The 27,543-nt window shown below is 35.0% G+C and overlaps 5 protein-coding genes and 2 non-coding genes across 7 annotated transcripts; 4 read left to right on the top strand and 3 right to left on the bottom strand.

The window, feature by feature from the left end:
- Positions 1 to 7: 7 nt before the first annotated feature.
- LOC116137246 (protein RIK-like) lies at positions 8 to 4,653 on the bottom strand. The gene is made up of 10 exons (XM_031422931.1): positions 4,418 to 4,653; positions 3,860 to 4,064; positions 2,856 to 2,957; positions 2,704 to 2,738; positions 2,533 to 2,608; positions 1,799 to 1,918; positions 1,639 to 1,716; positions 1,155 to 1,248; positions 932 to 1,049; positions 8 to 581 (listed from the first exon to the last, which is right to left on the bottom strand). The coding sequence occupies exons 1-10, from the start codon at positions 4,492 to 4,494 to the stop codon at positions 8 to 10; spliced, it is 1,479 nt and encodes a 492-aa protein (XP_031278791.1). The 5' UTR covers positions 4,495 to 4,653.
- A 113-nt stretch (positions 4,654 to 4,766) lies between these two features.
- On the top strand, positions 4,767 to 4,840 carry TRNAN-GUU. The gene has a single exon. It is a non-coding gene; the product is annotated as a tRNA-Asn (tRNA).
- A 1,018-nt stretch (positions 4,841 to 5,858) lies between these two features.
- TRNAP-AGG lies at positions 5,859 to 5,930 on the bottom strand. Its single transcript has one exon. It is a non-coding gene; the product is annotated as a tRNA-Pro (tRNA).
- A 1,984-nt stretch (positions 5,931 to 7,914) lies between these two features.
- Positions 7,915 to 11,836, top strand: LOC116137231 (ribosome biogenesis protein NOP53-like). Its single transcript, XM_031422911.1, has 12 exons — positions 7,915 to 8,114; positions 8,632 to 8,810; positions 8,890 to 8,938; positions 9,027 to 9,052; positions 9,332 to 9,412; positions 9,503 to 9,613; positions 9,772 to 9,857; positions 10,130 to 10,249; positions 10,325 to 10,447; positions 10,957 to 11,023; positions 11,125 to 11,201; positions 11,501 to 11,836. The coding sequence occupies exons 1-12, from the start codon at positions 7,946 to 7,948 to the stop codon at positions 11,505 to 11,507; spliced, it is 1,095 nt and encodes a 364-aa protein (XP_031278771.1). The 5' UTR covers positions 7,915 to 7,945; the 3' UTR covers positions 11,508 to 11,836.
- A 1,742-nt stretch (positions 11,837 to 13,578) lies between these two features.
- On the top strand, positions 13,579 to 15,410 carry LOC116137331. The gene is made up of 6 exons (XM_031423022.1): positions 13,579 to 13,731; positions 13,825 to 13,888; positions 13,996 to 14,103; positions 14,209 to 14,307; positions 14,410 to 14,535; positions 14,914 to 15,410. The coding sequence occupies exons 1-6, from the start codon at positions 13,702 to 13,704 to the stop codon at positions 15,057 to 15,059; spliced, it is 573 nt and encodes a 190-aa protein (XP_031278882.1). The 5' UTR covers positions 13,579 to 13,701; the 3' UTR covers positions 15,060 to 15,410.
- Positions 15,411 to 16,138: 728 nt separating this feature from the next.
- LOC116137228 lies at positions 16,139 to 17,748 on the top strand. Its single transcript, XM_031422902.1, has 5 exons — positions 16,139 to 16,426; positions 16,504 to 16,567; positions 16,851 to 16,943; positions 17,046 to 17,177; positions 17,501 to 17,748. Exons 1-5 carry the CDS (start codon positions 16,397 to 16,399, stop codon positions 17,746 to 17,748), a joined length of 567 nt encoding a protein of 188 aa, XP_031278762.1. The 5' UTR covers positions 16,139 to 16,396.
- Positions 17,749 to 22,441: 4,693 nt separating this feature from the next.
- Positions 22,442 to 24,381, bottom strand: LOC116137302 (amino acid transporter AVT6C-like). The gene is made up of 5 exons (XM_031422991.1): positions 23,928 to 24,381; positions 23,683 to 23,835; positions 23,405 to 23,608; positions 22,855 to 23,320; positions 22,442 to 22,754 (listed from the first exon to the last, which is right to left on the bottom strand). Exons 1-5 carry the CDS (start codon positions 24,283 to 24,285, stop codon positions 22,628 to 22,630), a joined length of 1,308 nt encoding a protein of 435 aa, XP_031278851.1. The 5' UTR covers positions 24,286 to 24,381; the 3' UTR covers positions 22,442 to 22,627.
- Between the last annotated feature and the right edge of the window lie 3,162 nt (positions 24,382 to 27,543).

Here is a 27,543-nt window from a genome sequence, read left to right as displayed (position 1 = left end):
CTTTGTCTTAAAACAAGCTAGTAGGGAAAAAATGCACTGATACCTGATAGAGTTTTGCAGGGCCCTTGGAACCAACTGGTAACTCCTGAAACTTTCTCTTCTGTGGAGGCCGTTTCTCCTTCTCAGACGTGAAACTAATATTTGATTTTGTTCCTGGGTTTGAGACTGCTGTTGCTGGAGTGACTGATGTTGCTGGAGTGACTGATGAGGTGATGGGAGCAGATGAATGTCTGAGGGCTAGGGCAACTTGCTGTAAAGGTGTTGCCTGAGGATATATCCCTTCATATCCACTATAGCTTGTTCCTCCAGTTAATATAGGCTGGGGGTAACCAACCATATTTTGTTGGGGCTGTGCACGGTTCATCATTCCTCCAGACTGTACCGGAGTGCCTTGAGAAGAGACAGTAGCAACCCCAGGGGCGGTAACAGAAGAAACTGCAGGAACTGGTGCAATGCTCACTGTTGATGTCAATCCAGAACCAGAAGTTGCATTTAGTTTTTGTTCATCCCCATTACTCTGAATGCCAGACAATAACTGTTGTGGGGGTGGAACAGCATTATAGACTTTGGATGATGAAACCCTAATATAGGCAAACAAAAAACCGCATTATTCCTTATATAAAATTACATACTACCATGCATAGCAGACCAATGTGATCATGATCAACATCTGTTAACATAAAGAAGATCTCATCCAAAGAGAACAAAACTATGAAATGATCAAAATGCAACAGAGTAAGACACAGAAATCTATTACTGCAGAACTTTCAAGTAAATGTCAGTTTTACATTGTCCAATTCCGAATCCAAGCTATCAATTGATGGAAGCAAAAATCTCATTCTCTCACTTTTTTGGGAGATTTAGAACAGACATAAACCCATAGCAGTACGCATCAAACACCTTATACCACCGCAAAATGAAACCATATTACCTGGAGGCACCACACTCTACACTAATTGTATCCAAAAGATTCTCAGCCAAACGCTTTGCATCTTCCAGACTTTTAGGATTGCTACTGGACAAGAATAAATGCAGTGGTTGATGCACATCTGCAACCAGAATGGAGGATATATTAAAATACATTTTAAGAGAACTCCCAGAGGTAAAAATCAATACACTTGCAATAAATCACAACAGATACAGCAAACTAGTACCTTCGCCATGCAGGCCTTCAAAGTTACCCGAACCACGCCCTCTTAATAAGACAGTTGCTCCTGTTTCATTCATAATGTGATTTATATACTGGTCCTGCATGTACAAAACGGAACCACCAGCAACGCAAAAACAATCTCTCCCAATCATATGGAGATGTCAGAGAAAGTTTAAAACATTAGAATCTCTTGTCTTCATCATGTAAACATAAAATTCAAAATGAACAAACTAAACAGTTCAGATCAAACCAGTAAATGAGTAGATGAAAGCGAAAAAATAATAATAACAATAAATGACGGGAAAAAATGCAAAATACTATATAACACAGCTAGCAGATATTACCATAAAGTTCCAGAGTCAAAACAGCAAAAGCAGCTGTTATATATATATGTAGAGAGAGAGAGAGAGAGAAACAACTCCAAATCTCTTAAGAAGATTACACATATGCAGACGATGTGAACAATGGAAGGAAAAGAGAAATCTCACATTTGGTCCACGAATACGAGCAGCAATGTTCAATGATGGATCAGGCTCAAAGCTTAAAAACACACATGTGCTGAGTTCCTGTGCAACCAAATTTAAGTAGAGATTTAAAATGTTGAAATATGTCATAACTCACAAACCCAGTGGTGTGATGCAGGTATACCTTCACCCCGTTGCTCATACTTAGCAAAGTGGGAAAACCATTCTGACCCTGCTTCAGCATTTCTTCAACCATGGCAGCTGCACGATCAACCGCCAAAATCCTTTCTGCTGTCTCTTTCAACTGAAGAAGTAATCCATAATTTAACAATAAAATAAAATAAAATCAGTTCTAAAATATTAGAGAGGAAAATTGGATCTTAGAATTTTCATTATTTTTGAAACACAAAGCAAGACGAAGTATGAATAAGTACCTCAAAGATTGCTGAACAAAATGTTTAGCTTTTTGGAGGCAAAGAATAAAAAGTTGTCTAAAAACAAGTTATTTAGAAGTTCGAAAAATATTTGAACATTCTTCAACAATCTTATTCTACATGTGATCACAAACCTCCGCTACCATGTAAACATCTCACACATTCACGTCATCAAAAGTCCAATTACCTAGGTTCTTGAGAAAGATAATACCAGAAAACTAGCTCTCACTAGCTCACTAATACCATCAAACTCAATCAGAGAAGTCTGAATGGTCAGATACATTTTTTTTTTTTTTTTTTTTTTTAAATCATTTTTCATTTTGCGTGGATTCTAAAATATCATGTCCAAGATTGCAATGGAAACTTATTTTCTTAACATAATCAAAAGTATATATAATATAAATCCATACAGCATGATTAGAACTCCAAATCCCAACCATGCTATTGTTAAATGCTCCATAAGAAATCAATCCCTCATACTTACATGAGCCCCAGAAGATATGTGAAGATATAATGGCTTTTCTCCATCAGGTGGTGCATTTGGTGGACGATATTTACCCCTGCAAAGGCAATGCCACATATGCATAAAAAATCTAAGAGAAAGAGAGAAGCCATCAGAAAACTTCATCTTATAATCCTGTAAAGGCCCACAAACCTAGTTATTACCACAGCACCAGTGCATTTCTGAATCTGCAAGAACAGAATAAATGTATCAATGTCCTCAAGAAATAAATGGCTAGTCCTCAATTATAATAACAATAGATTACTTATCCTTCAGTCAAACAAAAATAAGAAAATCAAACTGACCTCCTCCTGTGTTTGGCGTTTAGTAAGTTTGTAGCGAACAGAAGATTCGGCATCATTTATAACAATTTCTCGTGCAATTATTAACTCATCTTGAATCTTAGGCTGAAAAGAAAACAACAATGAAAAATTCCATTCATAATCCTTAAAAGAAATGTAAAACAAGCCTTAAATGACGTAAGTTGCAAACTTTACAATTACAATGCCAAATCAACTGAAATATATGCCAAGGTTCAACAAAAACTTATAAGAGAGTACAAACATAATAATAATATGGACCATATAATTTTCCTATCTGGTCCATATCACAGCAATATAGAGGTCTCTAATCACCTATCATTGGGTGCTTGAAGAAAATATGTGAAGGGCACAACTTCAAAGAGGCCAAAAAGAAAACTCCTTTCAGCCAACTATACTGGTAGGACCATAGAATTTTCCCACTGGAGGTTACAGTAGAGCTTTCAATATATAGGACACTTAACACACAGAAGACCCAGAAGTTCAAAAAATACAGAGCAGGCCAATCCAAGTGATTCTTAACTCAGGATAAGAAACCAAGACTTTCCCAATGACTACCCGAATAGACATCTTGCCTGCTACTTAAAAAACCAAAGGGATTTGAACTTTAAATCTTATGAAACCGATTCTATCTCGTAATGCATCTGACCATAATGGAGATTAAATTTTTCATTCATTTATTTTATCAGCAGTCCACAAACATATGTAGCTCAAAATTCTTTGTATTAAAGAACACAACACAAACGCATATGGGTCTGAGCATAAACCGTGTATTTGCCTAGTGAGAAGCACTATGGTACTTTCGCCTTCATGTTACTAGATCAGTCACAACATGAAAATAGTAGCACTTACAAATCACACTCTATGTATTACTGAAACAGTTTCGTGTACAATTCATATTATGTGTCCGGTAACATTACAAAAAATTATCACAAAAAATGCAACAAAATTGAGACAATTAAGGAACCCCATAAAGCAACATATCTCACCTGACTTAATTTCGGCACAGAAGGGCCCTGAAGCGCCACAGGTGGAATGGCCACACCACTAGCCCCTATTGGATTTGTCAAAAATGCGGCAGCAGCAGAGACAGATGGAGCCACGCCCGACGGCAGAACCCCAACAAGGGATCCCATGTTGCCCAACGGGTAGTTAACTAACGACTCCGCAGGCTGATCCCACTTCCTCTTTTTCCTACAAACAAACAAAAGCATTGCGAAACAGGTCAATTCAAATAAAATCATTCTCAACCTAGCTACAACCTAACGAATTAACAAGTCACTCACCAATTAGAAACCATTTTCTACAATTAGTAGGAAAAAAAATTATTCACAAACAAGCATTGCAAAACAGATGAATATTTTCATTTTCAGTCTCAACATAATGGAAAAAAAATTAAACAATTACTCACCAATAAGGAACGGTTTTATTAAAATAAAGAGAGTAATTCAAGAACCTCAAAAAGATGCATCGAAATAAAACAATTTTCAATTTGTAATTACGAGAGAAGAAAAGGACAACGGATTTTAGGATTTTAAGCTGACTACCTTTGCTTAATTTGGCAAGCGTCCGTCGAGAGGGCGGAGTGGTCGGAGGAAACCCTAGGAGCGCTGTCTTCTGTCATGTTTTGTTTGGCGTTGGAATTGAATAAACGGGCGAAAAACAGATAATAGTCTTGTGGCAGGGTGGTGATGAAGATTCGTTGAGTTTAAGAGTTAAGGTTTGTTGTAAGCGGTGGTCTTGGGAGGTGGAGATGTGGTTGATTTGGCGGAATTGAAGAGAATCACCGCGAACCGGTATTGATAACCAATGGTTACCCGCCCGCGTTACTCCAGTCACGTGGATGACGACTGATATTTATTATTAGATGTTTTGCTTTGGGCTCCAGAACAAGAAGCTGGAATAGCTCAGTTGGTTAGAGCGTATGGCTGTTAACCATAAGGTCGGAGGTTCGACCCCTCCTTCTAGCGAGCATTTTTTAATTTCTTTTATTAATTTTTCCCACCCCCCGAGAAATGCTTAATATCCTAGGGCACCCATTATTTTTAAAAAGTATAAACACATCCTAGAATATTGAAAAAAATTATTCATTCCATTAAATTATTTCATAATACAACATATACAACATTCTCATGCAATATTATGTGGCAAAAGATAATTGGGTGAAAGTTTAATTTTAATTTAAAATCAGTCAATCATATTTTATCACATAATATTGTATAAAAATATTGTATGTGTAGTATTACTCTAAATTATTTGTTACTCAGTCTAAAAAAATGCTCTTTCTTAATTTGTTCAGGTCCCAAACCTAATCATTTTATCATGATATATTACTTTATATTCTTTTCACTTTACTTAATATTTCCTCTCTCTCACTCATTACCCCCTCCTAAACTTTTTTATCAATTCATTTATTTCATGGCTTCTACTAACTATTTGACATATTGATATTCATTCCCTTTCGCTTTCCATTGATCAACAATTGGAGATCATTTCTATTAACGAAATAAAATCATTTATGATATAAAATAATAATCATAAATATATTACCAATTGAGTTTTTTTATTAAATGAAGCTTGGGTACTTCATTTGATTTGGTCAAGCCAAGACCCAAGTCGATAATAAATTAATTTAATTGCTAACCTTCTCATAAAATGGATCTACTTGCACTTCACGCCAAATTTTTTATAACTCCAAATTTTTTTTAGGGACAAAAAGGAGGATGTCTCAAAATTTCTTTACTCAAATTCCCAACTAAATCAATGATATATAAATTCACTCATTTAATACAAGCCTATAAAATCCAACAAATCAATCATGAAGTCAATAAGGAAGCCAAACAACTCTCAACTAGAAACCTTGGTAAGTAATTCACCTAACCATTATAAAAAAAGGATAAGCGGCTGGGGTGGTTTTCTATACTTTTCAAAATTTTCGGATTCTTCAGAGCTAAGTAAAGAAAAACCCGAAAAAAGAGCACAGATATTGGGGCATTCCGAGAATTGAACTCGGGACCTCTCGCACCCTAAGCGAGAATCATACCACTAGACCAAATGCCCGCTGCGTGCTCAGAATGAACAGAAATTTAATAGGAAGTCTCTGAAATGAACGAACATAAAGAGAGAGATTGTGGTCCTATGGCTTCTGCCAAGTCGTAATGGGAAGTATTGGAATGATGCAGTCTAAACTGTCGGTTTGTTATAAAAATGAAAAGCAAATTTGAATAAATGACATGCCCATATAAGAGACCAAATCCCATCTCCTTTCTATAATGTTTTGACATTACAAATTAAACGACTATTTTCCACCAAGTTTGCCTTAATGACATTTTGCCCCCTTAAAAGTTTCAAAATATCAAAATTGCCATCCATGAGAGTTCCGTTAGAAGTTTTCTTGATATAAAAGGGTATAATGGTCATTCGACTGATAAAAGTAAGGGCATTATTATCATTGTATTTGTAATAAAAAATTAAAATTTGAAATTGAAGTGTAGGGTTGGGGCATTGACAGGTGTCCATGCGAGTTTGACATTTGAACGAAAAGGAGCAACGCAAAAGTCATTTGACATTTGCATGTTCTGGAAGCAGAGACTGTTGGGTTTTTTGTTGACGTCTTCGATTGCCTTCTGGTGACTGTTTAGGGTGACCGGTGAGTGTTAACGGCGAGGTAGACTGGCAGTGGAGTAGCGGTTGGCGAGTTTTGCGTTTTGCGTTCGTGTACATTGTTAACGGTAGGAGTTAAGGGTTGTTGACAACGACTTTTTCTGGCGAAAGATGAGGTTTTCCGCGACTTCTAGTGACAAGTTGGTCTTCTGAGTCGCGACTTTTGAAGTTCGTAATCATTGAGGCTGTCAACGATAAGGTTTAAGGGTGCGAGTGTTTGAACTTTTGGAGGTAATCACGTTTGTTTATACTTTTTTTGTTTTCGTTTACTGTAGGTTGTGTTGGAAAGAAAGGTATTTTTCGTTTTGGTGTTTTGTTTACGATTTGGTTAATGGCAGGAAGTATGTTTATTGTTTTTGTGTACCTTAGGGTTTATGGCGTAAAATTATGTTTATCCTTTTAGTTTACGATAGTGTTTAATACAAAGGAATATGTTTGTTTTGTGGTGATTTGATGATACTGTTTGCTAAAAAAAAAAAAAACTTTGTTTTGATTAGTTAGGTCGAGGATAAGAGTCACAAGTTTGGAAAGACGGGTCTGACTCTTGCTGAAATCGGTGTTATTCTTCCGGACTCTCATGGTAATGCTAAGTGCAAGAGCATTACTGGAAGCAAGCTTCTGCGTTTGTTAGGAAGAGGAAGGACAAACCGTTTGGTTGTTGTTGAGAGCAAGATCGAGAGGATTGCTCCCTACTACAATGAAAGAAAAAAGGTTCTCCTGTCTGGAAGTAGTAAGCCTTCACCACTGTTCAAGTGTTGTAATTTTGTGAATTTACACTGTTCACCACTGTGTGGCTGTTAGCTTAAGTTTGGAGTTCATGCAATGACAGGTATAATGTTTTAACCTTTGTGTGTTTGTTTTGTTATTGTGTAGCTGGACAAACTGAGGATTTTTAATGTGCCAAAAGTTGAATTTAGAGGTGGTTTGACAATCATTTTTTCCCTTAGAAAGTTCCTCCAAATCATGCAGGTGGTATTTTCATTAGTTCCCATGGCTTGTTCTGTATAATCAATCCATACTTGGGAGGTTATACCCATTTTTGTTTGTCAACCTAAGAAGTCCTGTTTTTTGTTATCAGTGAATGGACTAGTGAATAGAGAAGTAGATGTTCTTTATTGTTTTGTCACATCGCATAAAAGTGAGTTGAGGAAATAAAATTCTTATAGGAATTAATTTGATTATATATTTATATCATACTTANTCCACTTTTCGGAAGTTTTCTATTAAACCTGGGTTTAGAGTAATTTGTGGTGTATCTAGAAGGTTGGGGCTCAGCCCAACTCAGCCCAGCAAAAAGGAGCCCGACCCGGCCCAATTAAAAGGTCGAGAATCATAGAATGATATAAAAGCTGCTTCTTCTTCTTCACCGTTTGGCCTCTTTTAGTGCGCAGACAAGGAGAAGAAGAGTGGAGATGGGGAAGAAAGCTAAAGGGTCGAGAAAGGGAAAGAAAGCATGGAGGGCAAACATAAGCACAGAGGACATAGAAGATTACTTTGAGAAATCAACTAAAGATGCGCTCTCTGGTGGTTCTCTCTCTCAGCTTCCTAACGAATCACTTTTCTTTGTTGACAAGTCCAAAGGTTAGCTCTGCTTTAACCTTAACCTTTTAACTCAATATGGGTTGTTTTATTTTTTTTTTCATTTCTTTATGAGCTGAGTAACAAACTATTGAAAATTTAAGCGAAAGCAATATTATAAGGTTGAGAACTCATGCGTGTTTTTATAAGCTTTCAGAGAATTAAGGGTTTTGCTTGTGAAAAACAAGTAATTTAGATGTTAATTTGTATGTTTTTTCTCTCTTTCGTTTGTTTCTGTCTTTATTTATCTTAACTTTGAATTTGTTTTTTTTTTTTTTTAAATTATGCTTAGTATTAATATAAGTTAACATAATTGGAAGAAGCTGAAAATTTAAGTGGAAAGCTATACTCTAGTTGTTGATGGTGATAAGATGAAAGCTTATGAGTATTGCTATTAGGTTTCAGAATGTAAAGATTTTGCTTATGAAACCAGTGAACTTTTGCTTGTGAGAATCATTGCTCTAGGTTTATTGGTTTTGTTATTTTTGTGACTTGAATTTCTCGGTTTTTTTCATGCCAGATCTTTCTGTGAAGAGGAAGATTGAGAAACATAGGGAGAAGGTGCTGCGATGTGATAGTGTACTGCAAAAGAATCCCTTTGTTCAAGCATTGCCATCATCCAAGTCAAAGCAGAAGAAATCGAAGAAAAAAGATAAAGGCATTGCAAAAGAAAAACTTTTGACTCAAGATATTCCCAAGGTCAGCAATTATACGAGTAATATCAATATGTTTCTATATTGGATGAAACTGATTATGCGTTTCAATTTATTTTCTCTAGGGTGATGGTAGCAGTGATTCTGGCATGGCTGACATTTGGTCAAATGAAGGTATTTTGCACAACCATCAGTTTTAGCATTTTCAGGGGTTTTATTTTTAGATTATGTGTTTGAGACACTTCTTATGAAAATTTTGCAGGTGAAGGTGACAATAAATCGAAAAAGGTAAACTATTGTTACTACTATTTAAATGCAATTGTGAAATGCCTTTTTGCTGCCATAATTGCTTTTGAGCATCTATTCTACATGTGACACTGTAGATATCATTTTTGTTTTTTTTCTTTAATTTCATTGTGTTTTATCTCATTGGTATATAACATGAAATCCATGATGTCATTAAGTCATTCTGAATCATAGAGGCAATGTTTGAATGTACTTTTAAGATGATGGGCATTTATATTTAGCTTTGTGATGGTTGTTAGTTGACAGTAGAGCCATTGACAGGTCTCTAAACCTTCGGTTATTCCAGCAGTAGAAGTTGAACCTGCAGGGTGCTCATTCAATCCCTCATTTGAAAGTCATCAGGTAAATTCAATGTTTGTTTGATGCTTTCTTATTTGCTGGCTCATATAGTTTCCAGAAAGTAACCTGTTCATCTCGTTTATCTCAATCCAGGAATCATTGGCTGTAGCTGTTGCTGAAGAAATGCAGAAAATCTATCAAAATGAATTGGGTCCTAAACCAGTTCCTATAACTGTTCCAGGAAAAGTGATTGATGAAGAAGATGTGAGTTGCTTTTGTTTCTTGCACTTATCATTTATTTAAGAACTCTGTGGTGTGAGTATTGTGATTGTATGATGTCCCCTAAAAATTGTGAAGTACTTCAATCTGCATTTTTAATTATATGCCTTAACCAGAGCCTTACAAAAAATTATTACTTTTAGAGATACTTTCTTGAGGTGGATAATGGCAGTGATGATGAAAATGTGGAGAATTTGAGCGAAAATGAAGAAACTGAACTTGAGAACAGGTTAGCTTTTTATGTTTTACTGGCTATTTTAGTTGTTAATGATTCTGTTAAATTTGATGTTTGACAATGAAGAATTCTTCTGCAATGACACGTTGCTTGTATAATAGTTTTGCAACTTTTCTTAAATGTCATTGCTTTTCTGTCCCTTATCAAACATGGGATGGGATGTTCTTTGCATACTTGTCATCACTTTTACTTCCAATAAAATTAAAGTGGCTTGAATGAACATAAAAAATACCTCGGGGTCATCCAGTGTCAATGCTATGGTGCAGATCTAAAAAAACAAAGCCAGTGACTCGAGTGGAGTTGAATAAGAGAGTTAAACGTAAAGAACTGGAGAGAAAAGAATCTGCGTCGAAAAAGGTGGAGGGACTTTCCAAACAAATTGACAGGTAATATACTTTTGTTCTTCTACTACGACTTGTAATAATCACATCTTAACTAATTCTTTCTTCTTATGGTTGCAGCTTGGATGATATTATTCAAGAAATAGCCAAAGAGGACGAGGAGAAGCAGAAAAGACATCTGCGCCGAGTTGTAGCTAAGCAAGAAAGATTAAAGGCTTGTCCACCACGCTTGGGAAAGCACAAGTATGCTGTTTTCCTTTCCTCTTAAAAAAATTTGACATATTTTTAGTTTTGTTATTCCTTTTTGGTTTCCTGCTTATTAAGTGCATAAATAGAAGCAAATGTTGAAGTAACAAAGTGAATTTTGATTGGTAGAATCATCTTCTGGGTAATGTTTTCTCCATGATTTTAGTATGTTTCCATTCCCAAGTGGATCACCAAAGTAAAACATGAAACTAAGAACTTTTCAATATCTAAAACAGCATTTTTTGGATCCTTTTATTTCACTCCAACTAGTTTGAGGCGTATAACTAGTTTAAATTAAGGCATCTTAAGTTGTATAACTTTAAGCAAAACTGAAGCTGGACGGAGATTGAGGTCATCCAACTGATTAGAAGCTGAAGGTTTTCCCAATATTTTGAAAAATGTCATAAATATTTTTAGAATTGTGGTTTTCCAGTTGTATGTATTTGCAAAACTTTGTGATAGTACTTTCAGCACAATTGATATATTAACGAACAATTTTATTACAGATTTGAGCCAGCTCCTACTCAAGTCTTATTATCTGAAGAAATCACTGGATCCCTTAGAAAACTAAAGGTATGCTGAGTTTTCATTCTTGATGATTATCCTTTAAGTTACATGTTATTGTGCAAACCCTGAAAAATGAAACTTTACTTCTTCTTTTTTATTACATGAAGGGTTGTTGCACCCTTGTAAAGGATCGCTACAAAAGTCTGGAGAAAAGAGGATTAGTTGTGCCTCTCAAGAGCAAAAGGTCAGTCAAATCTCGCTGTTCTTTATTGTTTCACTTAATAGTGTTGCATATTGAGTAGCTTTGATACAAGTATGTCTTTTAGAACCCAAATAGAAGTTTTGGTGGGTGATTTCGTTTTCTGAGTAAAACTTAACTCATCCATTGTGCCATGACCTGTAACTGGAAAGCTATAAATTTTAGGACTAATATTTTATCATATGGATGCAACATTGTCCATGTAGCATCATCGTCGCATTTACATTTTGAGAGATTTTGTTAACGCAACAATCATAACAACACGTCTTTGTGTACATGGACAGGAAATAGATGGTTGTTTCACTTGTGAAGTCCTATGAGGGACAGTGTTATTTTTACAGATGGCATACCGGGCAACAGCATAAGATCCATTTTCAGAAGTTCTGTTCTCTATTTTTGTTATAGTTTTTTGTATAATTTGGTTCTTGTCAAATTAAAGTGGCATTTATTAGAATGAAGCTAGTCTTTCTTAACCCAGTTTTGAATTACAGAAGTTGAAAGAGTTGTTTGTATCAGCTAGTTCACCATCTCCTTGAATTCTTCTACCAGTAGCACTTCAATATGGTGTTTAATAGGTTTTAACTCCTATATTTGTTATGATAATTCTACATTTCTAAGTATTAATCGGCCAATTAAAGATTTAATTTCTTTTTCAACATAATATAGTCCAATGTTTTTAATCCCGGACTGCCCCTTGAACCGTTCAAGAGGCTGTTTACCGGTGATCCAGTAAGTTTGAAAGTTAATAGAAATACCCTGAGAAATCTCCATGAGTCCCTGCAGGTTAGAAATTCAGCAAACACACCCCTGTGATCCGTACAAGAAAAACCCTAGCCGTTGCAACCAAAGACTTGATTTCAAGTCTAAGCGGTTATTAACATACAACAAAACCAAACAAAAAATCAGTACCAAATTCCAAATTAACTAATTCATGCTATTAAACATCTAATTCAATAGCTCATAAAAGAAATAAAAAAAGGTCAAGTCTAAAACCAGTTTCATATCCCTGGATTGTCTCTCACTTTTCAGTTTCCACCATTTCCTCATCAAACCAGCCCCAACTCCAGTCCGGTTCAATATAAGACTTGTTAATTGTCTAAACATCGCTTTGGACCGGACAGGCAAAATAGTACCAAATAGCTGGACTGATTGACCTGGGACTTAAACCGATTCTTTTATTATCTTATTAATCTGTCATATAAATAAGAGTAAACGACATACTTCCACCCAAGGTTTGACGAAATCTTAAGTTGGTATCCCAAGTTTCATTTATTCTAGATTTTCACCCTTAAAATAACACTGTTAACAATTTTTAGGGCAGTGAGGGTGCAATTACCATAATGCTCTTAACCCTAAATTAATAAATTATGTTTTAACCCCTAAATTATTAAAATTATTAAATTAACCATCTTATTTTCAAATTACTTTAATTACACCCTCAGCGACTGCACATCGTCTCGGTTTTTACCAGATCTAGGTTGTTTTCGATGGCGTTGAGCCCCTTAGTCACCTCCATCACCTTCCCTATTGTTCGTCGTCCAAAACCCCTCTAGTTCTCGACTCATTAGCCCCTCCAATTGTTGGCACCGTTAGGCTTAGGTTTTCATTGTTCTTCAGTTGATTCCGGTCGATCCCAGTGACGAAAATCCAATTGGACATCACCACTACAACCAGTGTCTCCAAATCTACAAAATCCCTATGTCCCCAACAACCGTTTAGTGGTCATTTGTCGGTGGAGTCCGACGAAAACCAATCGCATGTGGCGGCTGGCGTGGCTGGCGATCGGCGAGTGATGAGAGGTTGTGAAGGATAAGGTTTTGTAGAGGAGAGGATGAGGGTTCGAATGGTGGTGACAATGATGATTTGGGGTGGAAGAATCGTTGGAAAAAGGGCGAAAAATGTCGACGGTGATGTTGGCTAACGTGCGCCAAAGCTTTATTAGGGGCGACGATCTGCTAATGTACGCCTCCTCTGCAAAATGACCAATTTACCCCTGAACCGTTATATCTAACCATTTTCCGTTACTTTAAAGGTGGGAATCTGGAAAAAATGGAACTTGGGGTATGAATTGGGATTTTGTCAAACCTTGGGTTGGGAATATGTGGTTTACTCTAAATAATAATGCTTACAATTGAAAACAAAAGAATATTATTTCCACTCTTTTCATAATAAACTGTTAAATACTAATACAAAACTTTTAATTTAAACTTGATATGAAACATATTTTTGGATAATTTCACAAGTCAACAACTAATCTATTAAATTTGAGAGCAGCTTTATTTATTTATTTATTTTTAAATTAAATTATAGCTTAGGTTATAAATCAGAAAATATATACGTAAATTGAATTAAACCGTCAGATTGTCACCTTCCACAGTCTCAACTCTCAAAAACTGTGAAACGCGTTAACCGAGTTGAAGCTCCATAGACAAAAAACTCTCAGAGAGAGAAAGCTTTAATAGAGTTTGTTTTGGAAGATAACACCATGCGCATGTTTGCATCCCAACTCAGCACTGTAGTTTCTTTCCCTCTAACTCTTACTCTGCTTCACTTATTATTATCTTCCAATTCTTCATTTTAAATTATTGTTTTGTGAAATATTGTGCAGTACCTGTGTAGACGAAGACCTGGGCATGTTCAATCCCGTAACTTCTCATCCCAGAATGCGAAAGGTGGATTTTTTACTTTTGTGTTTTTCTGGGTAATAATTTGATTCGGTAATGCACTGTTTGGTTGCAGAGAAATTAAAATTTTTCTTTTTAACTTGATTGACCTGTAGATGAGCTCGCTATTGAACAAGAAGCTGAAAGAAAGATAGGGTGGTTATTGAAATTGATCTTTGCTGGGACTGCAACTGCTGTTGGTTATCAGTTCTTTCCTTACATGGGTATGAGAATTGATTTTCTTGAATCGATTTTCGATTAGTTTATGTTATTGAAAGTTGCTTCCTTTGAAGGGTTCTTAACTTAATCTTATGATTTGCTAAAATTAGGAGATAATTTGATGCAACAGTCTGTGTCACTTTTGAAAGTCAAGGATCCCTTGTTTAAAAGAATGGGAGCTTCTAGATTAGCCCGTTTTGCAATAGATGGTAAAGATTTGGTCTTTCTTCTTTAATGGCATTATTATTAAGATTGGAGACTGTTTAAGGACTGCATCTGATATTGTAATTTTGGTTTGCTATTGATCACAGATGAGAGGAGGATGAAAATAGTGGAGATTCGTGGAGAGCAGGAGCTTGTAAATATGTTGGGAGATGCTAGAGACGATCGTACACGGAAAGAAGCACTGAAGGCTCTTGCTGCCCTTTCCGGCTCAGGTTAGTTATGTTTACATTCAGATGGTCATATGAGTTTAATCTTATGGATATAAAAGTTTGTAGTTTGTTTGTTTTTTCCAGAATATGTTAGTACTTTGTGACTAAGGCAATCACACTGATAAATTTATTTATAACTCTTCCAATATGTTGTATCCGTCAAACAATAGTTGAGAGGCAAACTTGGGTAGGGTAAGTGAACCATGAGTAATCTCACCTGTGTGAAGCTATATCCTTCCTTGAAGTGGGCAAATTGAATGTGGAGATCCATGAGATATTACAATTATAGAGTGCATTAAACCTTTTGTGTTTGAAATGTGGACTAAAATAAGTGATGCCTATTATTACATATATTTGTTTTCCCATTGTCCTGTTACACAGATGAAGCAGTTGGAGCTTTACACCGTGCTGGGGCAATATCAGCTATAAAGTCCACTCCACAATCCTTTGAGGATGCTGAAATCGAGAAATATAAGTCAAGCCTACTCAAGAGATTCCAAGATCTGAGATATGATATACCGTCTTGAGATTTTCTGATGATAAAACTAGTTTGTTCAGCTTTAAACGTGAGACACAGTTTTGTGAGAAAGCAATCTCCAAATTTGGAAGAGATATGTGTTTTACCAGGGAAAATTAAAGTGCCTCGTATCTTCTTGTTCACTCTAATAAAATGAGTTGAAAACTTATCCTTCATGCAATTGTTTTTGTCTCTCATATGCAACAATATTTTCTGTTTGCTTATTTTGTGTAACTGGTGGTAAATCATAAGAGTCTATATGCCAATGACTCTGATTTGTATTGAAAAAACGTTTTTCTCTGCTCTAAAGTTGACAATATAGTGTATTAAATTACTGTGACTAGGCAACACTTGCACCGTTGATGGCTTTGCTCATGGTCTTGGTAATTCGTTTGGCTGCGAGGCAGACTCATGCCATGCACATATATATGTACTGGTGTGGGTATGGATTGTCTTGAGTGGATGGTGGAATTGTTTAACAAACGTGCTCTGATGTTGAATTTCTTTAGTGGATCATATGAATTACCCTAAACAAACCTTTGACTTTTCCCCATTCCGACGTATTTACCACAGGCCTCTTAGATCTTCCCTCTATCAAACCTGATTTGTTATTCTGTTCTTTTATATTATCCATAAAAAGTTGAGTTCAATGGATGAGATTTTACGTGAATTGTTTAAAGTTGAGGCAATGGAGCTATCAACTTAAAAAGTGTTCAAAGGCCTGTCTCTCTGCTAACCATTCTCATATTTGCTTGCATATTCCCACTGAAACCTTAAAATGGAATTGATCAAGAGTCTAAGACCTATTTCACTTTTGTTTTCCGAATAAGTGTAATCATTTCCCAATAAGATTGGTGAAGCTCTGGAGCTTATTCAAGAATGAGCTCTTGATGATGAAAAATCTTTTCCAGGAATAGTTCAATGATAATAAAAATAGAATATACAATGGAAACTCAAACAATAATATATGGCAATTGGCAAATGATATCTGTAACTTCTGTTCAAAGAAGTCTTATTTCCAGGAAATTCGACAATGTCCCTAAAGAAGTCTATTTATTTTTTAAATTAAATTATTTATAAGTTAGTAGTTTATAAATCAGAAAATAGTATGGTGTATGCTGTGATATAAAACAATGTATTCTCTAAGGATCTGCATTTTTCACGATATCACCATCCAAAGGCTGTTAGGTGGCCACGTCACTTAGTGGAATTCAGATTTGGGCGATAAAGGAATGAAAAGGTGGTCATGCAACTATTTCCTTGGTAGCATATAACAAGAGTTGGTTTTTGCTGTCAATACACTGATGCCCTATTTCTCTCTCAAATCTTCTTCTGTTAGATAACACCATGCGTATCTTAGCATCCCGACTCTCCACTGTAATTTCGTTCCCTCACTCTGCTTCACTTCTCATTATCTTCTAATTCTTCATTTTAATTTCTTATTTTTTTTGCAGTTTCTGTGTAGAAGACGACCTGGGCATGTTCAATCCCGTCACTTCTCATATCACAATGACGAAGGTGGATTTTTTTACTTTTGTGTTTTTCTGGGTAACAATTGGATTCGCTAATGCTCTCTTTGGTTGCAAAGAAATTTAAAATTTTTCTTTTTCACTTGATTGACTTGTGGACTGAAATACATCTTAGTGATGTCTGTGTTTGCTGGGTTTGCAACTTATTTGGGTTATCTACAATTTAGTGTTCTTTTCATGGACATGAGAATTGATTTTCGACTAGCTGATGTTATTGAAAGTTGCTGCCTTTGAAGGGTTCTTAACTTAATCTTATGATTTCCTAAAATCAGGAGATTATCTGAGTGTAGCTATGACACTTTTGAAATGCCGTGCTTTTAATCACATGATTGGAGCTCATATGTTAGAACTTCATGCAACAGATGGTAAAGATTTGTTCTTTCTTCTTTAATGGCATTATTGTTAAGATTGGAGATTGTTTATGGACTGCATCTCTTATTGTAATTTTGGTTTGGTATTGATCACAGATGAAAGGAGGATGAAAATAGTGGAGATTGGTGGTGCTGAGGCGCTTGTAAATGTGTTGAGGGATTATAGAGGCAGAGACTATGATACACGGCTAATCGCACTGAAGGCTCTTGCTGCCCTTTCTGGCTCAGGTTAGTTATGTTTGCATTCAGATGCTCTTATGAGTTAATCTATGGATATAAAAGAGAATATGATACTACTGTGTGACTAAGGTAATCACACTGATAACATTTATTTATATCTGTCAAACAATGGTTGAGAGGCAAAATTGTGTAGGGTAAGTGAACCTTGAGCAATCACGCATGAGAAGCTATGAAGTGGGCAAATTGAATGTAAAGATGCATAAGATATGACTATCATAGAGTGCATTAAACCTTTTGTGTTTGAAATGTGAAGTACAATAAGTTATGTCTATTATTACAAATATTTGTTTTTCCATTGTCCTGTCACACAGATGAAGCTGTTGGAGCTTTACACCGTGCTGGGGTTATATCAGTTATAAAGTCCACTCAACCAACACTTGTACTGAGCAGATATCCATTTCCCCAATGTAATGATCAAGAAATCGAGGAATACAAGTCAAGCCTACTAAAGAGATTCCAATTGCGTGACATCGAAGAATACAAGTCAAGCCTACTAAAGAGATTCCAAGATTTGGGATATGATATATCATCCTCAGATTGTGAGAAAGCGATCTCCTAATTTGGAAGAGACGTGTGTTACCCTGAGATATGATATACCATACTCAGATTGTGAGAAAGCAATCTCCAAATTTAGAAGAGATATGTGTTTTACTCTAATAAAGTGCCTCGTATCTTCTTGTTGATTCTAAGAAAATGAGTTGAAAATTTATCCTTCGTGCAATTGTTATTGTCCCTCATATACAACAATATTTTCTGTTTGCTTATTTTGTGTAACTGGTGGTAAATCATAGGTGTCTATATGTCTATGACTCTGATTAGTATTGAAAAAAATTGTTTCTCTGCTCTAAAGTTAGACAATATAGTGTATTAAATTACTGTGTACTAGGCAAGGCATGCACCGTTGATGGCTTTGTTCACGACCTTAGTAATTCGTTTGGCTGTGAGGCCTACCCATGCCAACATGTGTATATTTGTATTGGTGTGGGTATGGATTGTCTGAGTGGATGGTAGAACTGTTAAACAAACTTGCTCTGATGTTGAATTTCTTTAGTGGAGCATATGAATTACCCTAAACAAACCCATTAATCCTGCCCTTTGACTTTTTCCCATTCATACGTATTTACCACAGGCCTATTTGATCTTCCCTCCTAAAAATATCCAACCTGATTTGTTATTCTGTTCTTTTAAATTATCCGTGAAAAGTTGAGTTTAATGGATGAGTTTTTACCTGAATAGTTTAAAGTCGAGGCAATTGAGCTGTCAACTTAAAAGAGTTCAAACTCCTGTCTCTGTGTACTGCAACCGATCCTACACGTCCAAAAAACTCCCTCATCACACCAGCGTACGTCGTTGAGTTGCCGGCCGGCATGCGTAAACCTCACTAGAATTTCAACAGATTGAGTTGCCGGCATGCGTAAACCTCATCAGAATTTCAATAGATATACCAGCAAGCAAGTAATGATCACAATCAACGCACGCAAAAACTGATATGACACGAAGGACCTTAAGGGTGGCGGGAATGGACATAATCTCAGCTCCAATAATACTAGTAGACACATTAAACACAGCCCCAGACATGGATGCACGACTTCTCAGCTTGTGGTTTGGCAGCAATGGCACTTGCACTCCGGCAGCCGGAGACATCTTTTCCGGCTACAGGGTGGTTCTGAATTTTGATGATGTTGTCTTGTTATACATTAATACACATTTAATGTGGACTATATAAGAAAGTATGGGGCACATGGTGATTGGTGGGAAGAGACCAAAACAACGTCGATAAAGATATGAGATTATATATAAGTGGAGCCCACAAAATAGAAGAAGGGAGGACATTGATGTAGACAAAAACTATCATTCATTGTAAATGCGAATTGATTAAAGATTATTCAATTTATTTCTTCATGGATGATCCATGTTTCATCAACAGAGAAACAAAATTTTCTTCTTCAACATTGTGGAGCAAATCGAAAAAGATTATTTCCTCTACATAATCAAAGACTTTATATGACATATGATATCCAAAACACAATAATATACGACATATGATATCTATAACTTGTCTGACATTCCAACTAGGGCTTCACTTGGCTTTCCCAATACTTCCATACCTCTTCCGCAGTGGTTCTAATTGTCTCACTCTCGTGATGTAGATAATCTCTTATTTCCATTCTCAACTGAAAATCAAAAACAATTAACGAAAAAACAATGTATTTTTCAATCAAGAAATACACATGTTTGATTATATACATACCAGTACATATTCCATCTTCTCCTCATCCATCAACATTCCTATTGCTTCAAAAGTCTGCAACAAGTTTTTGATGAATCCTCTCTCTACCTTTCGATTGTGGCGTGATTTTCTTGAGCTGATCTCAGATTTCCAATTAGCACATCATTATCATCAAGAATCATTGTTTCGATATCGAGATCGAGATCTTCAATTTTTATTTTCAATCTCTTTGAATCTTCAGGAGATTTTTCCCAGGTTTTCAACACATCCAAAACAGCTTCGGTCAAGTCACTATCCTTGATTGCGCTTTGAAGATCCATTCCAATCAAAAGAAATATTCTATTTTCCTCCTGATCAAGTTTATATTTTTTAACCTCCAGGGGATTCATCTCTGTACCTGCCTGCAACAAACAATATCACTTAATAGTTTTCCATGAAAGAGNAACGAAAAATCAATGTATTTTTCAATCAAGAAATACACATGTTTGATTATATACATACCAGTACATATACCATATTCTCCTCATCCAACAACATTCCTATTGCTTCAAAAGTCTGCAACAAGTTTTTGAATGAATCCTCTCTTTGCCTTCCGAGTGTGGCGTGATTTTCTTGAGCTGATCTCAGATTTGCAATTAGCACATCATTATCATCAAGAATCATTGTTTCGTTATCGAGATCGAGATCTTCAGTTTTTATTTCCAATCTCTTTGAATCTTCAAGAGATTTAGTAATCTTTTCCCAGGTTTTCAACACATCCAAAGCAGCTTTAGTCAAGTCACTATCCTTGATTGCGCTTTGAAGATCCATCCCAATCAAAAGAAATATTTTGTTTTCCTTGTGATCAAGTTTATATTCTTCAACCTCCTGGGGATTCATCTCTGTACCCGCCTGCAACAAACAATATCACATAATAGTTTTCCATGAAAGAATTAAAAAAACAATAACATGGATTCATATATACATAAAATTAAAAATTATATACGTGCCTTAACCAGCTTAAATTGTTGTCCGTTGAGGACATAATTCTTCATTCTTCTCAAATTGTAGATCTGTGCGTTAATGAGATCATCAATTTCTTTTGCCAGTCTCTTTAAATCTTGACGAAATTCAGCAATATTTCCTGATTTGTTATCCATAACTTTTTCTTCTTTCAATTCCCAAATATGAGATTAACTTTTTTTTATAAGAAGTTAAGGAGAGATCTGCTCAACAAAAGAATCCAAATCCGAAATTTACTAGATAAGTTAAAAGGAAATCAATTTTTGGTAGGATTCTTATAATAAAATAAACAGTAATATATATGTTCCTTATGTAAAAATAATAATAATAATAATAATAATAATAATTCAAAAAAATTCTTATATTTTAAGATTTTAACATCTATGATAAATACAAAGAAAAGAAGTGATTGGAATAACATAAAATAATTAAAAATATAAAAATAATAAATTCTATTCATATTTAAAGATAAATTGAGTTTTTATTTTAATTAAAAAATGGTTTTGTAACAATTTTACATGAATTTGCATAGGTATCTATAATTACTCAAAAATAATTTTGATCACTTATATGGTATGTGATGTAGAAAAAATATTGTTAAATTATAATTTGATTTTGTTTATTTATTTAGGGTTTCATAATAAGAATTTAAGTAGTTTTCTATTTTAATTTGGAGTTTAGTTTTAATTTAGTTAAGTTTTATAATTCCTTTTTTTTTTTTTTGTAGTATTTATTTTGTTATAATTACTTATTTTAATAGAATTAGATTTATGGGTTGTTAACATGTCTTATCCTCAGATTAAAAAAGTCTTTGTATCATTCATGGATTTAACCGCTAAGCTAAAGCTTATCTAATGCCTATCCAAATTCCACTATATCTTATCTTTACCATGACCCTTCAAGCAATCTGGGAAATGTTCTCATTTACAGTATTGGTCTTTGATGTTGGTCGTCGACCACCGATAATGCCCCAACTCTCAAATTGTCTATGTCGTGTTTGACGAGTAACAATGTGGTCAGGTAACTCCATACTCCTACTCAGGGGCTTCCATGTCAGCATCGCTTACCGGTTGATTGCATCCATAGCAAAGCTTGAAAGTTCCTTGTTCCAATCCATGTTCAACAGACACTAAGCACTCACCCTCCCAGAGGCTCTCGGTCTTTGGGACTTCCTCAAGGTATTTCAGAGTCCCTCCTCCTAAATGATACAACTTATAAATTCACCATGATCACATGTAAAATACCATAATAAGATATTTCACAAAGTAGGCTTTATTGGATTTAATGAGAGTCCAGAAAGAGATACCTCTTTGAAACCTTTGCTTAGGAGAAAACTGGAAGCCTTCTCACATCGAATTCCTCCTGTGCAGTACATTGCAACCCGCTTTCGCATTTTCTTTTTTGGACTCTTCACTTCTTTATTGGTGATTTCATTCATCTCTAATTCTGACTGATTGCCAGCAGTTTTCTTAAGTTGGAACTGATCATCCACCCAAGATGGAAACTCACGAAATGCTGTAGTAAATGGATTGACTGCTCCTTTAAATTTTCCAAACTCTAGTTTCATAGTTATTGCGCACATCTATCACCACCTAAATACATGTAACTTTGAAAGTAAGGAATGGTCTACAGAAGCGGCACCTACTCCTTGCATGTTTCATTAAGGACTATGCCAACATACAGCATGTATGGTTAGTCCAATCTCTTCTCATGTAATAACTATAAGAGATTTTGTAACATGATTATGCAGATGAATCACAGCATCTCATGGAGAACATGGAAAGCTACAGAAAGTTTCAAGGTTAAAGTTTTCCCTGGTGTCGATTATGCATTCATTGTGGCATTAATCGTAATCCATAGTGAGAATATCTTGAATTGGTGTCGGGTCTAAAATTGTCTGTCTCATGTAAAAATTGTAGCTAATACTGTATGTGTCTGATTCCATTTCCATACATTGTTGATATCTTCTTAGTAAAGTTAAATAAATTCTTGGTACTCTTCTCTAAAAGATTGAAAGATTTCACTTTTAAATTTCATCTGAAATATTTCTTTGGTGTTACAAACTTAGAAAATCCAAGGAAGGATATATAAATTCCTCTTCTAATCTACAATGTATCTGAGATTCTGAAGAAATAAATGAGAGAAATTGCAGCATACACAAGAAAACTGTCACCTTAACTGAAAGAATAAAAAACTAGGAAATGGATTATGAATTGTTTCCAAAGAAACTAACTATATTTGTGGAAATTGCAATTGCGCTGGTCACTACAGCCAGAATTATCATTACTAATGCGGTGATCCTATCCCTTGTTGTTGATATACCATGAACATCCCTGTAATCGAAAGACAACAACAGGATGAATCAGATTCATCAAAAACATCCATAGTTAGATATGTCAAATGCACCTTCAATTCGAATTACATGAATAATACCTGAGAACAATTGCCCCGGGGAAGATGAGGGCAAGAGAAACAGCAGAAGTTGATCCTAAGAACTGAAAGAAAGTCCATATGTCTGGGATGAATATTGCTGCTAGATAAGAGAATGCTAAAAGTACAAATGTGATGGACAAAAATCTGGTGGTGTCCTTGGCCAGAATAGGCTTTTTAGAGAAGAGGAGTTCGTCAATGTTAACCCTCAAGGAGAAGTTCAATAGGGGAAACACAAGCATAAGGTGAAGTGCATAGCTCAGCCTAACAATGTCATTGAGCAGTGAACCAACTGCTGAACCAGAACTTCTATCAAAATTTACAAGAATATCAGCCATGATTGAGTCTCCAAACAAAAGGTACCCAAATAGTCCTATTGTAAAGTAGATGGCGGCACATAATACCAGTGAAATTCTTACTGCTAAGATCATATCAGATGGTTTGTTGAGCTCGAAACCAATCGGATGAACTGCAAACAATGATAAGAAAAGCTAGTGAGAACTAAAATTTTAAAGAATACACAACAGGATCTAGTTATACAAGCTGTTCTCACCATTAAAATGAAATGTGAAAGCAGTCACAATGACGGGAACAGCTGTGAAAAGTTCAAAGAATGAGGTGTGATTGTTCAATTGAGGCAACAATCTTGGGGTTTTGGTTTTGCCTTCAACAAGTGCAGAAATTGCCATAACTGAGCATATACCAACAAACACCAGCGCCAATAGAACAGATATTGCAGAACTAAACTTCAGAGATTCTGAAAAAACGCCAGACGAATAAACTTCTAAATCATCAAATACAAAATCATCATTCAAGCTTCAAGAGACTCACCTACACGCCTGAGCAAAACCAATGGAAGCATGACAAAAACAACAATGAAAAGCAGAGAAAAAGCTCGAGAATTCCACCAATGAATCCCAAACCATTCTTGCAACACCCCCAAATGAGCTAACCCTCCAGGCTGATTCCCAGACAGAACATCACCTGTTGACAAAACAACCACAACATAGTTAAAAAAAGAGCCAATATTCCATTCATTTGAATTACGCTGAATCTCGAGCATAAGGTAATCTTACCAATAATAATCAAATAAATAATCAAGCACCCAAGATTAGTGATCATAATACAGATTTGTACTGCAACCGATCCTAAACGTCCAAAAGACTCCCTCATCACACCGGCGTACGACGTTGAGTCGCCGGCATGCGTAAACCTCATCAGAATTTCAACAGAGATATTAGCAAGGCAAGCAATGATCACAATCATCACAAAAGCTGGTATGACACCAAGGACCTTAAGGGTGGCGGGAATGGACATAATCCCAGCTCCAATAATACTAGTGGAAACATTAAACACAGCCCCGGACACAGATGCACGACTTCTCAGCTTGTGGTTTGGCAGCAGTGGCACTTGCACTCCGGCAGCAGGAGACATCTTTTCCGGCTAGAGGGTGGTTCTGAATTTTAATGATGTTGTCTTGTTGTAAATTAGAGCACATTTAATGTGGACATATAAGAAAGTATGGTGTATGGTCATTGGTGGGGTGGTGGGAAAAGACGAAAACAACATTGATAAAGACATAAGATGATTAATTTAAGCTAAGATTGAAGAGGGGTTAGATTGTACTTGTATTGGAAAGATTGTTAGAGTTTGTTTATGATGAGATTCCAGGTGGCGTATGAACGTACGTAGACTCAAGTTGTGAACAATTGGGAGAAGAAAATGAATGTGGACGCAAAATTGGGCTAAGTCTTGGTCTTCCCTGGCATAATTTGTCAATCTGAGTGTATTCTATTCTTTAAGATAAAAAGGAATAAGGCGTATTTGTCAGTTGCAAATAGAGCCCACAAAATAGAAGAAAATAGTTGGAAGTGGGGACATTAATGGTGAAATGTAGACAAAAACTATCATTCATTTTCAACAGTTTTCCCTTTTTTTTTTTTTTTTTTTTGGGTGATCTATTCCCAGACTAGTTTGTTCGTACCTCAACTAATCTTTCAGGATCATAAAGTTAACGACTGAGTATACACTATACTGGTTATCCTTTTTTAGCAATCGAGATTACTCGAACTTAGAACTTCTTCAGTAGTACACTTAATAAGAAAAATGATACAAGTCACCAAAAAAGGAATATCGAATTCATACATCAATAAACGTGACATTATCATGATCGTTGATTAATTATGAATTTTTCTTTTAAAAAAAGCAGATAATACCACGTCTGTTCGGTGTCTGAATTCAATATACCTTTTCAGTAATTGTAGCATTGCTCCACCCAATAATCCTTGTTCAACAACTTAGCAAAAAGAAGAAATGTGAATTATTATTATTCATGAATGTACATGTTCAAGATTATTCTATTTATTTCTTCATGGGCCCTAACAATTAAACAGTCATCCACTCCAACCTTACAAAGTGCTCTCTTTTTAAAAGCGCCATCAACAAAAGTTCGAACATATTATAATCATATAGGGCACTACATGTGAAACATGACTCCATCGTTTTTATGATTTTTTTGTCAATTAATGTTTGAAAGATTTTTGTATTTAGTTTGGCAGTCATAAGAGTCCAACGGTCGTAAATCGTGTATCGAAAATATAGTTTTTTAAATTATATATCGCATATTATATTGAATAGTAGGATACAACTTTTTTTAAAAATAATAATAAAATTAACGAATTTTGTTATATTATTGACTTTAAATTATAGTATTACATAATCAAAATTAATTATAAAATTAAGAATCTATATCATTTCCTCTCATCCATTCATATTATTTCCAAAATCAATGTCAGTATCTATATCTCTACTTGTGTTATTATTATCATGTAAAATGGGTGTCACATCTTCCTCTTCACTTTCTTTATGCAAAATGGATAAATTTGGACGGGTTTTAGTGAATAGGATTGGGTGACCTAGATCCGACCTGAAAATTTTGTTGGTTCGAACCAAATTAATAAAGTCGTATCAATTTGTATTGATATTTTTAAAGATACGAACCGATATATATCGTATCATATGATACATATTAATGTATCGAAAGGTTTAGGATACACTCTCTAATACATATCGTTGGCGACTCGTATTAAATCGTATCGTAAGATACGTATCGCATATCGTAGAATATTAATAACCATGGTCCAAACCATGGTTATCAAATTGTGTATCGTATCATGTATCGAAAACCTAATTTTTTGAATTGTGTATCGCGTATCATATCGTATCGTAGGGTACGCCTTTTTAAAAAATAAAAATAAAATAATCAAAATTTACTAAAAATTAATATCATCCCCCAGATTAATTAAAGAATTTTGTAGTATTATTGGCTTTAAATTATGATATTACATAATCAAAATTAATCACAAAATTAAGAATCTATATTATTTTCTCTCAACCATTCATATCATTTCCAAGATCAATGTCAATATCTATATCTCCACTTGTATTATTATTATATTAAAAAATGGGCAATACATGTTCTTCTTCGCTTTCTCCATGCAAAATGAGTAAATTTGGGCAAGTTTTAGTGAACCGGGTTGGATGACCCGGTTCCGACCCAAAATTGTTTTTAGGCTTTTGGCCCAAATTAATAAAGTTGTATCGATATTTTTAAGGATATGAACGGATACATATCAATATATCGAAAGGTTTAAGATACACTCTCTGATATGTATCGTTGATAACTTATATCAAATCGTATCGTATGATACGTATCGAGTATCCTATGATACTAATAACCATGGTCCAAACTCCATGAAATGAAGAGATATATTAATGGATATAGGTTCAACGAAGATATGCTAAGATTTGGAAGATTTTGATGTATTTTTAGTTTATACTTTATAATAATAATAAATTAAGGAATTGATGGTGGCATGAGTTGGCACTATTCTTTCATTCATTAAACAAATAAGCATCAAACCCATGATGAATATCTATATATATTATTTTGTGTAGCGCAGGTTGTCCAAGCTAGCTTACACGCTCCCACTAATCTTCAAAGGTCTTGAAGTTAAGGATCAGGTAAATTATCTAATGGTCACCCCTATTAGCAACCGAATCAAAGGGAATCAAACTCGATACCTCTAAAGTAATACACCCAAAGTCTGTATCGCCCCTCTCGATCACCCTGGGTGGTTAATGTCTATATTTTATTAAAAATTATACTTCAACCTCTAATGAAAATAGATGTTAAAATTTGGTTGATGTTATCTTTAATGTTAGAGAAAGAAGTATTTGAATGAGTCTACTCTTTACTACTAACGTTTATAAATAAATAAAAAAAAAAAAAAAAACCCCTAAGATATAAGAAATTATCATAACTTCTCCTCAAATTTGAAAAAAAAAATTGATCACTTATCTCCGTTTAATCATTAAAATCTATTGAGTCTTTCAATATTATCATGATCGGGATCATGGTTATCAAATCGTGTATCGTATCGTGTATCGAAAATCTAATTTTTTGAATCGTGTATCGCGTATCGTATCGTAAGATATGTCTTTTTCAAACAAATTAATAAAATAATCAAAATTTTCTAAAAATTAATATAATCCCCAAGATTAATTAAAGAATTTTGTAGTATTATTGACTTTAAATTATAGTATTACATAATCAAAATTAATCACAAAATTTTAAGATTAATGTCAATATCTATATCTCCACTTATATTATTATTATCATGTAAAATGGGC

Source organism: Pistacia vera, unplaced genomic scaffold, assembly GCF_008641045.1.
Source record: "Pistacia vera cultivar Batoury unplaced genomic scaffold, PisVer_v2 Contig1092, whole genome shotgun sequence".
Classification (NCBI taxonomy): domain Eukaryota; kingdom Viridiplantae; phylum Streptophyta; class Magnoliopsida; order Sapindales; family Anacardiaceae; genus Pistacia; species Pistacia vera.
This window is presented reverse-complemented; position numbering and strand designations above follow the sequence as displayed.